The sequence below is a fragment of the Globicephala melas genome, chromosome 19 (assembly GCF_963455315.2).
Source record: "Globicephala melas chromosome 19, mGloMel1.2, whole genome shotgun sequence".
Lineage (NCBI taxonomy): Eukaryota > Metazoa > Chordata > Mammalia > Artiodactyla > Delphinidae > Globicephala > Globicephala melas.
The window spans coordinates 58,792,481-58,807,711 of NC_083332.1; the positions used below are offsets into that span (position 1 = coordinate 58,792,481).

The following is a 15,231-nucleotide window of genomic DNA, read 5'->3' on the forward strand; positions in this document are numbered from 1 at the left end:
CCAGCAAGCAGCAGGGCCAGGACTTGAACCCAGGATGCCTGCTCCAGCACCCATGCTTATAACCAGCACACGTGACTCCTCACTGCAGACAAGTCATTGACCTCGGGGCACAGGCCCTTCCCAGAAGGGGTTGGGGTGAGCCTTACAGTCCTAAGGTATACTTGTTTGTAACCCTAAAAATATTTATTAGAAAAGAAATACATACTTATTATTTAAATAATAATTTAAATAATTTAAATAAATAATATAAAAATAATATGTCTAGGGATTAGAGAAAAAAGAGTTCCTGCAGACACCCCCATTAACCTCTGTTAACTGCTTACTTATAGCTCTTCCAGGCCTTTTTTTCCCCCGGGCAACACATGTAAAAATGAAAATGGAGATTGTGTATACACCCTGCTCTGAAATTTTTTTCTCTAAAAAATATTTCATAGTTCATGAAATAAGATGAAGAGGTTTGCTGATTCGTTGGGGATTGGGCTTCTGTGTGGATAACTTGTTCATCGCCGTGCATGTACCCACCATTCTCCTGATGGGAGAACGAGGCTTAAACCTAGCAGGGTGACGGTATCCATGGCCCATGGCTTTGAGCGCCTGCTAACTGCGAAGCACTGACTCAGATGCTTTCCCTGGAGAAGCTCATTCACTTCCTACAGGGTCCCTGAGGAGGGGGTACTTTTATGGACCCTGTTTACCTATGTGGGAACTGAGACTCAGAGAAACAGATTGACCACCCCAAGGTCCGACAGATAAGATCTGAAACTGTGTCTGACTCTTGAATTTTCCTGGAAGGTCAGTAGAGGGTGCGACTGTGGGAGAGTAGGGTTAGAATCTTCAAAAGAAAAATTGTATATATATGTATAACACACACACATATATAAATACAAAGACGTACGTGTATACATATAAGTGATATTAATAATAAACAAGATATTGCACCTTTAAAAGCCAGAAGAGCAATACTCCGCCATCCTTTTATCGCTGGGTTCCGTGACTCCATGGGGTCAGCGGCCAACTGGTGGACAACCCCTCCGTCCCTCCCAGGACAGATGGCTGGCTGTCCTCTCTCTTTAATCCAGTCTGTGTTGTGTGCTGCCGCACGCCGATCAATTCCTGCCTGAGTAATTTTCACCAGCAGGAGTGAGCCTCCAGGACGCAGCCTTACGCTTGCAGCTCCTGGAGGACCTGCGACCTCCCGCCTCCGAGGGGCTCCCAGCCTCTGAGTCCCCCCACTGCCATGCGGGCTTGGCCAGTGTGGTCCTCAGGGATGGCGTGGCCACAGCCCACCCATTTAGGATAAGGGTTAGGAAAGGGTCCCAGAGCATCGACAGACCTGCATCCACCTCCCAGCTGTACCTGGAACTGGTGTTGGAATTGGGGGCAAATCACATCCCTTCTCAGAGCCTTGGTTCCCTCTCTGTAAGTGGGAGGAACCCTAGAGATCTCGTGCGGGGCTGTGAGGCACGGACGGGGTAAGATTACTTAAAGGATGGAGGCAGCGTCTGGGGTATGGTGGTGTGTGTGCTGGGTACAGCTGCTGGCACAAAGAGCTGAACACTGGAGCCGAGGGCAGGGTGAGTGGCCGTCAGGAGCCTGGAATCACTCACCGGAGCTGGGCTGGTGACACCGCCCGAGGCTGCAGACACTCGACCTTTCCCAGAGCACCCATCCCAGCTCATCCAATAGGTCAGCGACCCTTGGGCACTAAGTCAGCCCAAGGGGATGCCCCAGAAGCTTCTCAGTCCAGCTGAGGTTCTCTCCCAGTTCTGCGAGGGGATTTTTGTGCTGGTTTTCCCTCCCTTCCATCCATCCCGCCCTTCCTTCCTCCATTCCTCTCTCCCGCCCTCTCTCTTCCTTTCTCTCTCTTTCTTTCTTTTCCTTTCTCTCCTTCTCCCTTCCTTCCTTCCTTTTCCCCCCCCCTACTTTTCATAATAAGATTAGAGAAACTTCAAGAAATAGCGAAAATAATATTAAGAAATTACTATCATGGGACTTCCCTGGCGGTCCAGTGGTTAAGACTCTGCGCTTCCACTGCAGGGGGCGTGGGTTCGATCCCCGGTTGGGGAACTAAGATCCCGCGTGCCGTGCGGTGTGGCCAAAACATTTTTTTAAATTAAAAAAAAAAAGAGAGAAAAGAAATTACTATCATGGAAAACCCCATAGCCAGAAACATCCACTGTAAACATTCTGGTATGTTCCCTTCCAGATTTTTCCTGTTTACACACTAACAGCTTATTTCTTATGTGTTTGTTTTGTTTTTGTTTCTACAAAAAAAAGGGATCAGACTCTCTGCATCGTTCGGTTCATTTTTTTTTTCAATCGGCAACAGGTTGTGAGTGTCTTTCCGACATTTCCAATGCCTGACGTAGCCACGTCGTCACTCCTGTGGCTCCACGCTATTCCATTGTGTGGCCAGACCATCATTTCTTTACCCAGCTGACTGGCATCTGGGTTGTTTCCTTTTTCTCTTTTGCTCTTGTAAACAACACAGCAAAGAACATCTTTGCACAAGCCCATGTGCTTTCCCCACACTTTTCTTAGGTAACTTCCTTTTATCAGAGTAGCCACAGCTACCAAATCGACTTCTTTCTGGGATGCACAGTGTGCCTCTCTCCTGTTGGTACCCTGCCCCCTAGGGCTGAGAATAAAATCCTCGCCCCTTACCCCTTACGGGCAGTCCACACCTACCACCACCCCACCCGCTTCTCCACCCTCCTGGTGCGTCACCCTCCTCGTCACAGCAGTGCCTGTCACTAGCCTTCTCTCTGTTCCTGGATACCAAGATCTCGCCTCAGGGCCTTTGCACCTGTCGGTATCCAACCCCAGACCCTCCCAGCTCCTATACCTCCCATGGCTGGGCCCGCACGTCGTTCAGACCGACATACAAATGCCACCTGCCCGAGGAAGCGTCCTCCTGCTGTTGGGTCTCCAGTAGCCCACCTCCCCGGTCTAATCTGATCCCGTCACCCTGTGCTGTTTTCCTCCCAGCACCCACCACTGTCTGAAATTATTGTATTTCTCACACATAGTTAGCTGTTGCTCTCCCACCCCCCAGACTGTATAAGCTCCCTGAAGGCGAGAATCCCATCGGTCTGGTTAACCCTGTGTCCCTGACACCCAGCTTGATGCCTGTGCATAGTAGGTCTTCAGTAAACACTGGTTGAATGACAGACAAAACGCTGAGTTCAGCTCTTTGTTCAGAAGTGCTTGTAGGAGTTTTAATGCCCATTACGAACATTGTTCAATATCTTTTAGAAAATTCATCCAGTACCTTCTGTGAAAATTGTCCAGAAATGCTGTACCAATTTACATTCCTTTTCGTATACCTGTGGGAGCTACAAACTAGGCTAAAAAGAGTCAGAGGGCAAGATTTAGAAAAGGAGATTATTTTATAATTTATCCGATCACACTTGTTTTTCATCAGATGCATACAACTGGCAACTTTCCTAGGAGAACTAGAGCTCAGTAAATGTTTGAAGCTTGAACAATAGGAACCCCCCCCTTGCCTGAAGCAGTGGAAGGGACCACAGCTGGTGTCACATGATACCTAGTCGGCCAGCTGTGTGCTGTGTTGAGAAATTCACACCCGGTTCAGCAGGGCCCGCTCGTGCCTTCCGGGTGGGCCGGTTGTTCAATGGGGATGCTTGGTAGGACTGGGCAGGACCTCCAGGAACCTTAGGGTACCTGCCTGGACGACAGCCTGAGGGGCCCCTTGTCCCTGGGTTGTCGGGGGGCCCTGTGCGTGGAGGCACCCACTGCGCCGTCTGTAGAATTGCTGGTAGTGAGTCAGCATCCCGGAGCCTGGCAGTGGTCCCCAGTGCGGCTTACCCACCACGTCCAACAGCTGAGTGCCTCGTAGCTCCGGGTGGTTCTCCCAGACTAGTCATTTGGGCAGAGGATCCAGGGAAATCCTGTAGCCCAGAGGCCTGAGGAGGGCCCTGGAATCTGAGCTTTCGAGAAACGAGCAGGGCAGCCGGGGTCACTCCACAACTGGATCGTGGAGATGATTGCACAAGCCCCGCCCCCCCATCACTAAACATCATTGAATTGTACGCTTCAGAAGTGTGAATTTCATGGCATGCTATATCTTAATGAAGTTTTTGTTTGTTGTTTTTAAAGGCATGCAGTTAGCTAAAGGATTTAGCTCCTATCTTGAGAGGGTGGTTTTTACTGGCTGTGTGACCTTGCAGAAGCTTAATTTCTCCTTTGCCTGCAAAATAGGGATACTAATGGGTCTTCATCGGAAGGAGGTAAAGGTGTATAGAAAATCCTTTGCACAATATCTGAGCCCAGTCGGATCGGTGCGCCCATTCTAGTAACAGGAGCACGTGCATTCTTGTTATAATGCCGTCCTATTCATCGGTCAAGCAGGTGGCCACTCTCTGGGTTGACAGGTGGTACCAAAAACCAGGCAGAAGTCTTGGAGGCTGGGTTCAGTTCAGGCAGACAGGGGCCAGCAAATTCCAAGTTAACAGCCCTGACCTCAGTTGAGACCCAGGCGCGTCTGCAGAGGCAAAGGGCTTTGCCAGCTCCTCCTGGCTGGGGCATGCTCTGCTCCCAACAGCTTCGCCAACTGTCCCTTGGCCATGCTTCCTCCACCGCGGGGACTTGGGGACACCCAGTTCCCCCCCCCCGTTCCCGCTCCATCCCTGCAGATCTTTCGGTAATGTGTGCTCTCCCTTCTTTTTCAGCTTGAGGACCCCTCGAGACGGAAAGGCCTTCCGGATCTTTGCCGTCAGGCCGTGAGCTTGCAGGGTCGGGGAGAAGGGGGCGTCTTCAAGAGGGCTTCGGGGGTTCGCTTTTTATTTTTATTTTGTCGTTTGGGGGGTGGGCCGGGGAAACTTCCTTTGATTGGCGTCGTGTCCCATCCGCCGTGCCTTGGTCTCAGCTCCACCCAGGGGAGCATCTTGGGGTCCTGAGCAGACAGCCGGTGACCATCCTGCTGAGGCCCGGGGGTCTCCCCCTGGGAGGTGTTCTGTTGTGGATGCAGAGAGCATTCCAAAGGCTGTGGAGCTGACGCTGCGAGGCATTCAGGGGTGTGGGAAGGGGCGTACTGAGAACGCTCAGGGGGGAGTTTCAGGAATGGAGTAGAAGGTAGCTATTTAAAACATTAAAAAACACAGGCCGTCCCTACCAATGGAGAAAAATGGGTTTCATGTTTGCTGGTCAGACAAATGGGCCGGGACAAGGGGACTCTGCCCTGGCACCCGTCCTCTTCCCGTCCTGCTCTGTGCAGGCTGGTTCTATACACAGCAGTGCTGGTTTCCTTCGAGTTCAGCCGTAACTCCAGAGATGTGTCTTGTCTTGGTCCTTCCCTTTGTCCACGTGGCCCGTCTGTTTGCTGCCGTGACCTTTGGTCTCACTGAGGACTAATGAACCAGGACCCTTTCTTGATCCCCTCCCTGCTGTGGGTCACGCCCTGCCCAGACTGGTTTTTGTGTCTCCCGCCAGGGTCTTTGCTTGGCAAACAATTCTGTTTGAAGCCCACTTTTTTCTTTCCGACTCCTTGTCTCTGTGGGTTCCACCGAGATGTCTAAGAACAGCCAAAGTAGGGCTGTTTTGTTGCTGCCTTTAAAAAACGGCACTGAATTGTGCAGATTTCCCGTCCGTCGGATGACCTATTTTTTTAGCCATGAGAGGAATGGCTTCATTCCTCAGTACATTCCTCGCCGAGGTTAGCAGCTCTGGGAAGAGGGACAGCCTGCAGTTATGAAACCGTCCTGCGGCATAACAACAGGAGATGGTAACACACTGGAAGGATTTCTCTTCCTATTTTTGTGAAACAGTTCTTGCCAAATGTTCCTGAGGCTCTGAGGAGTGCGGTGCTCTCTGGCTGCCGTCGCTGTACAAAGCTTCTTCAGCAGCCTAGCCCCAAAACCCACAGTGAAATAAAATACCCTTTTGTAAATAGCATTTCTTTGCAGAAGGTAAAATTCCACCCTCCTCCACCAGGCTGGCCAGTAGATCACTTTCGTGAATGCTGACTTCAAAGTTGATTTCAGTCTCCATCAGAATATTTCAAAGGCAGAAGAACCAGCAGAAAGTTTAAAATGAACAAACAAACAAAACCTAACATAGTCTGGACAAGGAGCTCCACCTGGGGAACCACGTTGGTGTGTTGTTTCAGGGCAACCCTAATTAGTGAAGAAACAGAAGGCAGATAGCTTCCCCCCACCCCCACCCCAAAGGAGTTTGTAAAAGTAATGAAACTCTTAGCTTGACAGAGCTGAGATGCGCGGACTGTGTTTTTGCTTCGTGCGTTGTGGGCTTGTTATAATGCGCAAGTACTGACTGTTCGACTCCAAATGTCAGTGCGGAAGAATTTGGTCAGACTGTCCGATACCGCGTCTAGTTCCTGCCAAAGATCTGAGTCCTTGGAACCGTCCGGATGCTAGGTATTACGCTGTCGGACTTTTGCTTGTCACCAGGCCCTTATGTCTGTGGCCACGTCCAGACTGCAAGCTTGGGTTTTTAGAATTAGTGACGGTCCTGGGGAATTTCAGTAGGTTTGCCTTTGAAGCATCCTGCCGGAGGGAGAATCTGAAACGTCCAGTGTGAGTGGACTGCTCTCATGTTGAAATCAAATTCCCGAGTTCCTGAACGCCTCATTAACCGGCCGTCTAATGGGCTGGAAACTCCTCGCCCAGAACCAGACCTTGCTGTCTTTTTCACCTTCACAGACATTGTGAAACTGGAACCATTTATCTTCTGGAAATGGACACAGTGCTACAAAGTATAAGACCTTGTAATCAGGGACCCCCTTCTAATTTAGCGTGTTTAAAGGGCCGTCATGCCCTCAGCACTAAACCCATAAAAACATAACTCCGGCCAACAGTGTTACTGGGCCCCCCAAAATGAAAAATTTTGGTGTCCTTCTGATTTGTTCCCCATCGTGTTCTGATTTTTCATACTGTCTGTAGGCTCACTCAGCCCGCAGCTTACGTGTGTGCTTTTTTCTATGAAAAATGATGTATTTTACTACTTCCTATGTACAAAAGTTTATTGTAAATGTTGTGTGTGCTTCGCATGAACAGGGACCACGTTGCTGTCGTTTCAATAAAACTGGTTTGATTTCTAAAACGTCTCTGGGACGTATCTCTTACGGACACATCTCAACAGTCTGTGGAATAAAACAATGAAAACCTCCTTGCAGGCTCGTTACTTTCTTCTACGACACTCCTCCCAGGAACGTGGCGCCCCGGGGCGTCCAGATGCTAATTGTTGCAGTATCTTCACCTGAGATGTGCGTGAAGCACGTGGGGCGGGGGGCGGGGCTTGTCGAAACGCAGGTTCCGGGTCTGGCAGGTCTGGGCTGGGGCCTGAGGGGCTGCGGTTTCCACGGGCTCCGGGTGGCGCTGAGACTGCTGACCTCCCAATCACACTCTGCGTGGTGAGTACGACAGGCTTAGCCTCATTCCAGCACTGTCCTAGTCAGCTTGGGCACCGCAGGCGGGGGAGCTCACACCACAGAAGTTTATTTCCCCACGCTTCCAGAGGCTGGCAGTCCAAGATCAAGGGGCCGCAGGGCTGCTTTCTCCTGAGGCCTCTCTCCTTGGCTTGCAGACGGCCACCATCTCACTGTGTCCTCTTCTTTGTTCGAGCATCCCTGGTGTCTCTTCCTCGTCTTATAAGGACACGGGTCCTGTAGGATCAGGGCCTTATCCTGTAGACTCCATTTAACTTTAATTATCTCCTTAAAAGGCTCCATCTCCAGATACGGTCATGTCAGGCGTTAAGGCTTCCAACGTATGCATTTGGGGAGGGGGGAACCCCATTCAGTCCTTAACAGTCACCATCTTCCCAGGCATCAGCCCCTTTGTGCCCAGTTGAGTCTTGTGTCCCCGTGTTCCAAACGCTGTCAGCTACGAGCGACTTAGGGAGCTCCTGGCTGACTTCCTTCCCGCCACCCACCCTCCGCCTTTGCTCTCATGGGCCTTCTGTTTATAACAAGTGCTTCTCATTTTCATTGATGGCGGGGTTAGCGTTCCTTTTTTTTTTAAGTTTTTAAAATTCTTTGGCTGTGCATGTGGCATGCGGGATCTTAGTTCCCCGACCAGGGATCGAACCCGTGCCCCCTGCAGTGGAAGCTCAGAGTCCTAACTGCTAGACCACCATGGGATTCCCAGCTTTCCTTTTTTTTTTTTGCGGTACGCGGGCCTCTCACTGCTGTGGCCTCTCCCGCTGCGGAGCACAGGCTCCGGACGCGCAGGCTCAGCGGCCGTGGCTCATGGGCCCAGCCGCTCTGCGGCATGTGGGATCTTCCCGGACCGGAGCACGAACCTGTGTCCCCTGCATCGGCAGGTGGACTCTCAACCACCGCGCCACCAGGGAAGCCCTCCCAGGTTTCCTTTTTACTAAGTATATCTAAGGCTTTTTAAATGTTGATTTTAAAATATCACATAAGCAGGTGTGCAGGTGGGCCGCAGAACCCACGAAGATGGGGGAATAGTGACTGATGTTTGGGAAATACTGGTTTCTGACGGATGCATTGTCAAGGCCGTAGAAATGCCCTCCCCAACCCCACTGACAGCAACCCCAGGGCACTGGGAGCCTTCCTTCCAGCTTTCCTCCCGCAGAATCTGCAGCCTTCCTTGGTGTGCCTCTTTCTCCTGTTTCTGGAAGTTCTTCTGACCTCCCAGGATGCCACAATCCCAGGCCCCAAACTTCTGGGCCCCAAACCTCCAACATACAAACGATGTACTGGCAGCTGAGGAGGGAGCTGGCCCTTCCTTCTTGCAGAATCCGTCTGAGACGCAGCAGAGGTCTGCAGGAGTGCTGTAAGCAGGCTGAATGCCAGCGCCACGCTGCTTGGGAACCCCCGACAGAGGGGGCGCCGGGACAAGGTGACACAGGGACAGAGCACGGACTTGGGAGTCCCTGGGTAGCTCCACCTCTTACCAGTCGAGGGACCGCAGACAAGTCACTCTTGCCTCTTTGGACCTCAGGCTGCTCATCTCGGAAATGGGAATTTCTCACAGCATCCTCACCGCAGTGCAGAGATTACAGGGGAGCTGTAGGCTGAAAGGTGCTTGACTAATAATGGCAACTCTGCGTACTGGTTGGCATGCTTTGGGGCTGCAGATAACACAGACCCCATCTAACAGCCCCAGGACTTGTCAGAAAGACAGATTCTCAGGCCCCAGCCTAAACCCAGTGAGTCAGACCTCTGGGAGTTAACAAGCCCTCAGGGGGATTCTACTGCTGGTTCAATTGCAGAATCATTGCTCGGAAAAACTTTCAGATATCTTACGTGAGAAGTCAGGAGGGAGATGATTCAGGGACAGCAGCTCAGAGATGTCGGGACACCTGGTCAGCAAACCTCGCCCCATCCTCTGTGGTCAGGACGGCCACCAGCCGCAAACTGTCCCCACACTGAGTCTGAGACGGGACGAAGGAATGAGGGGGTGGGTCCTCCTCACAGCATTCTCTCCTTTCTCAGGGAAGAAGATCTTTCCCGGGATCACCCAGCAGACTTGTTTCTAAATCCCTTTCATCACGGATGGGTCACGTGCCCATTCCTAGGTTTATCACGAGGAATCGGGATAGAACAGGAACGTTTAGAGTAAAGAGAGGCTGACCGGGGGCCATGAAGGGGTCATACGGTGTAAGCGTTAAGAGCTCGGTCGCAGACATGCCGGAGTTTGACTCCCACATCAGCTCTTCACCAGCTGTGTGATGCCGGGCAAGTCGCTCAACCTCTCTGAGCATCAGTGGCCTCCTCCATTAAAGGGAAATAATAACAGTGTCTACTCGAAGGGGTGGTTATGCGGATTAAATGAGGTCGAACTTGAGACGTGCTCAGCCCTTGGTGGGCACACACAGCTGCCACATTTGATCACTGTATTGCTTTGCAGCATGGAACTAGTGCCAGTGGTTACATGCCACAGGGAGACAGATTTCTTCTACCAAATACAAAAAAGAAGATTCAAATTGGTGGAACTTCCAAAGATGAAATGGCCCTTGTGAAGAGGGAGTGAGCTTCTCATCCTTGGAAGAATACAAGCAGAAGCTGGAGGATCCTCAGACTAGATCTACTTTAAATCCTCTTTCCGGATTCTGGCTCCCAGCAGAGACCTGCCTTTCCCTCCTCCGCCCTGCCCAGAGGGCCCTGGGGACCCACGGAAGGGGTGACATGAGCTATGGAATCCTGGCTCCTCCAACCATGGCCCCTTCATTCTATAAAGGAAAAACAAAAACCCTACAACTTTGTAGGTGGTCCTGAAGCCGTTATGTCTTACCGGGTTCGATTTTGTGTGTTTTACCCATTGTCCTTCTAGTTTTTCACACCAAACCAAAACCTGTCCTAGCTGACCACTGGGCCTTAAAAAAGTCTTTTAGCCCCTTAAAAAAATTAATTTGTTGCCAAAGGCCCAGGTGTTGAAAACCTCATGGCATTCCTTTGACTCTTTCATCTTGGCCAACTAAACGGGTAGCAGCCTTCACCCAAGGACCAGGGAGACAGACCATTAAACCAATTCTTCTGTCAGTGCCTGGCCTGCCTCCGAGGTGGGCAGAAGGCCTCCCTGTGGGACCTGGCTGCCACCACGCTGGACGGGGATGGGCTGGCTCATCAGGCAGCAGGCTCCCAGCTCACCTGCTCTCACCTTCTTACCCCAAACATGGCTGTGGTCCCAAGGATATTTCCTCTCCATCCTGCTGTCACTAGCCCAGGCCCACTGCCCCGCCCCTACCTGACCCAGGAAGATGGCAAAGGAGCTCGCCTGTGCCGAGTGCCACTATGTGCCGGGACTGAATGGGCACCAGACACATGCTGTCTCATCTAATAAGCACACATCTCCATCAGCAACTTGCTAATTCAATACACTTGTCAAATATAATAATTCACATCCTCATTAGATTTTCTTTGTCAAAATGTCAGCTAGGAATGTGTTGGGCTGCATGTAACAGAGACCCAACCACAGTGGAAGGTAGGAGGGTGAGGATGCTGTGAGAAATTTCCATTTCCTAGATGAGCAGGGTGCAGTGCTTGGGAAGTTCTCAAGGACCAGGTTCCTTCCCACTTACTGCTCTGCCAGCCACAGCACATGGCATGTGTCCTTGTGGTTGAAAGATGACTGCTTTGGACTTCTCTGGTGGCGCAGTGGTTAAGAATCTGCCTGCCAGTGCAGGGGACACAGGTTCGAGCACTGGCCCAGGAAGATCCCGCATGCCACAGAGCAACTAAGCCCATGAGCCACAACTACGGAGCCTGCGTGCCACAACTACTGAAGCCGGTGCGCCTAGAGCCTGTGTTCTGCAACAAGAGAAGCCACCGCAATGAGAAGCCCACACCTGCAACAAAGAGTAGCCCCCGCTCGCCGCAACTAGAGAAAGCCCATGCATCAACAAAGACCCAACGCAGCCAAAAATAAGTAAATAAATCAGTTAATTTTTAAAAATAGAAAGATGACTGGTTCACCTCCAGCAAGTCATAGACGTTCCGGAAAGGAAGAGACGTTTCAAAAGGCAGAAGCCACATGGCAGGTGATGTTGCCCCCTTTTATTACAGAAATTGTATCTTTCAATTCTAGAATGTCCAGTTGGTTCTTTTCCTACTTTTATAATTCTTGGTGAAATTTCTCGTTTTTTCATTTATTTCGAATGTATTTTTCTTTATGACTTCAACATAGATATAGATCAGCTAATCCGTGTATCTGGACCGGTCACCATTCACTGTCTTTTCTCTTGCACAGGGGTTGGCATACCCTTTTCTTAAAGGGTCCAGTTGATAAATATTTCAGGGTTGTGAGCAGTAGCATCTCTGTCACGAGTTAACTTTGTGGTTGTAGTCTGAGAGCAGCCATAGGCGATATGTGAGTGGATGAACATGACTGTGTTCCAGTAAAACTTCATTTTTAAAAGTAAACCAAAAAAAAAAAGAAAGAAAAAGCAGACGGCCGTCCCCTGGGCCATAGTGTGCTGACCTCTTCTCTTGAGGATGGACACATTTTTTGGTTTATTTCTTTGTATGTCTAGTAATTTTAGATGGTATCTTGGACATTGTCAGTAAGGCATCCTGGGGATTCTAGATTGTTACATTTTGTTTGAGCAGGGAATTAACTTGTCTGGACTCCAATGCTACTCCACTGCAGTGGCCTGTAACTGAAATCACTCTCGGTTCTGTTGGCCTTTGCTGAGCTGCTGGGAGTCTGCTGTGTGCATGCATGGTTCAGGGGTCAGCCAGAGACTTGGGCAGAGCTTGTACCCAGAATTTGGCATTCCTCTTCTACAACGCTCTCCTTTCTGGAGGTTCCCTCCTCACTTTCCAGCTGCTGCATCCCCTGGTTCTTCAAGATTTAAGGCTTCTTTTAGATGTTTAGCCACTCCCATAGGATGCTGACTAGGGCTGTGTTCAGGCAAAAAGTTGAAAACCACTGGAGACTCACACAGTGCAGTCCCCTTCCTCCAAGTGTTGACTCCCATGCAATTTCTGCCTGCCTTTGCTTCTCCCAATAACCATCAGAGACTTGTATTTTATATTTTGTCTGGAGTTTGTGGTTGCCACGTATAGAATGGTTGGTCTGATTGTAGCTACTCTGCCATCGCTGGGAGAGTAGAACCCAAGTCTAACTCACCCAGAAAAACAACGGAAGCATAGCTTTCCCAGAGGTCGCAGCCGGTAAATTTCCACTGACAACTTGTTGGTCAGAATTGGGTCCACAGCCATTCCTAGCTGCAAGGAAGTTGGGAGAGATGCATGTTTTTTCCTGAGCACATTGCAAATCCAACTGTAAAGCGGGTCCTATGGAGAAGAATGGGAGAAGGGACCTTGGGTAGTTAAGATGCAGCTCACTTGGGAACTTCCACAGGTGTAGTTTCTTAGCGCTGCTGTAACAAGTGACCACAGGTCCCGTGACTTAAACAACAGAAATGTATTCTCTCACAGTTCTGGAAGCCAGAAGTCTGAAATCAAGGTGTGGGCAGGGCCACGCTCTCTCTGAAGATTTCAGAGGAGTGTCCCTCCTGCCTCTTCCAGCTTCTGGGGGCCCCAGGCATCCCTTGGCTTATGACCTCATCACTCCAATCACTCTGCCCCAGCTTACATGGCCATTTCAAGATCCTTAACTAATTACATCTACAAAGATCCCAATTCAAAACAAGGTCACGTTCTGAGGTTCCAGGAAGGCATGAATTTGGGAGGGATACTGTTCAACCCAATCTAACAGGAAGACACCAGTCCAGCAGGCTGAGCAGTGGTAGCTGGTTGTGCACGTGATAGCTTATCTCCCTGGACACTTGGATTTGCCACCATTCAATCTTTGGGGTCTTTGCCCCAGCCCCTCTGTAGCTCACTGTTGGGGCAGCACTCTGGGAATTAGTGAGTGTTGTGGCTCCAGTGTCCAGTCTGTGCCCTGTGTCCCATTTTCCCTTTTCAGCCCCTCATAGTTTGAACCTTTAAATCGCCCCAATATGACACTTTTGAGGGGTGGGAAAAGAATCTGGAGCCAGTGGGCCTGGGTTCAAATCCCAGCTCTACTACTTATACTCTGTGAAACCTTGGACGGGTTACTCAACCTCTCTGTGCATCCGTTTCCTCATATATAAAATGGGAACAGTAATAGCAGCTACTTTGTGTTTTTTTTAAATTTATTTTATTGAAGTATAGTTGATTTACAATGTTGTGTTAATGTCTGCTGTACAGCAAAGTGACTCAGTTATAGACATATATATTCTTTTTCATATTCTTTTCCATTATGGTTTATCACAGGATATTGAATATATTTCCCTGTGCTCTACAGTAGGACCTTGTTGTTTCTGCTTTCTCTATATAATGGTTTGCATCTGCTAATCCCAAACTCCCACTCCATCCCTCCCCCACTCCCCCTCCCCCTTGGCAACCACGAGTCTGTCGTCTATGTCTGTGAGTGTTTCTGTTGCGTAGATAAGTTCGTTTGGGTCATATTTTAGATTCCGCATATAAGTGATATCATATGGTATTTGTTTTTCTCTGTCTGACTTCACTTAGTATGATTATCTCTAGGTCCACCCATGTTGCTGCAAATGGCATTATGTTTTTTTTATGGCTGAGTAGTGTTCCATTGTATACATGTAGCACATCTGTATCCATTCATCTGTTTACATTTAGGTTGTTTCCATGTCTTGGCTATTGTGAACAGTGCTGTAATAGCAGCTACTTTGTATGGTTGTTACGAGACTCCAAGAAGTTAGTACAGTTTTTTTTAAAGCATTTGGAAGCCTGGCGCATAATAAATGCTGTATACACGTTAGTTGGATACCATTATTTTAACAAATATATTGTGCGTTCCTGGCATTTTTTTTCCATCTAAAACCCTGCCCTGGGCCTTCAGGCAGCAGCCCCTGCTGTTCTCAGGGAAGGGAGACCACAGCAGAACAGGAGGAACAAAGAGGTACATTTTATTTAGCTGTTGATTTACTAGACAGATTTCTGGTTTTTTAAATTTTTTCTTCTGACGTCATTTCAGACTTGCAGAAAAGCCACACACATACTCCAAAGAATTCCCCTCTACCCTTCACGCAGCGTCCCCAGATGTGAACACTTACTGCATTTCCGTGATCACCTTCTTTGCCTTTTTTCTTTTCTATTTAAGAGGGAGTTGCAGACATGAGACCCCCTTTATCTCTCAATGCTTCAGTATTTCCTAAGAACAAGGACACTCTCTTCTGAGGAAGGAGACGTTTTCTTACAACACCTGGTATAATTGTCTGCAGCAGGGAAGTTGACACGGATGCATTATGGGATCTAATCTACGGACCTTACTCAGATTTTGCCGATTGTCCCAGGAATGTCCGTTATCGCAAAAGAAACTCTCAGCTAATGAGTCACATTCAGTTTTCGTGTCTTAATTCGTGTCCTTGAATCTGGACAACTCTCACTTATGTTCTTCTTTTATGATGTTGACATTTTTTAAAAGATAACTGACCAGATGTTTTGTGGAACGTTCCTCAAATCGAGTTTGTCTTGTGTTTCTTCCCTATGAGATTCAGATGACACGTTTTTGGAAGGAATCTCACAGAAGTGACATTGTAAGCTGCTCAGTGCCTCATACCAAGGGCATGTGTCTATTTGCTGTGGGCTCTGATGTCAGTTTTGAGATCTTGATTAAGGTGGTGTCTGCCAGCTTTTTCCGCTGTGAAGTTCCTATATTTTTTGGTAATAGATAATGATCTTGCAGAGAGACATATTGGAACTATGTAAATCTCCTATCCTCAGAAAACCTTCACTCACCGGTTTTACCCTCTAGTGATGCC

General features: G+C 49.2%; 1 protein-coding gene across 2 annotated transcripts in view; it reads left to right on the forward strand.

Annotated features, from left to right (window-relative positions):
• The window catches only part of CRISPLD2 (cysteine rich secretory protein LCCL domain containing 2), a 66,776-nt gene extending 59,696 nt beyond the window's left edge, over positions 1-7,080 (forward strand). For both annotated transcript variants that reach the window (XM_030863161.3, XM_060288715.2), the window contains exon 15: positions 4,692-7,080. In XM_030863161.3, coding sequence (XP_030719021.1) covers positions 4,692-4,746 — 55 coding nt within the window. In that variant the 3' untranslated portion in view covers positions 4,747-7,080. The remainder of the gene's footprint in view (positions 1-4,691) is intronic.
• The last annotated feature ends 8,151 nt before the right edge of the window (positions 7,081-15,231 follow it).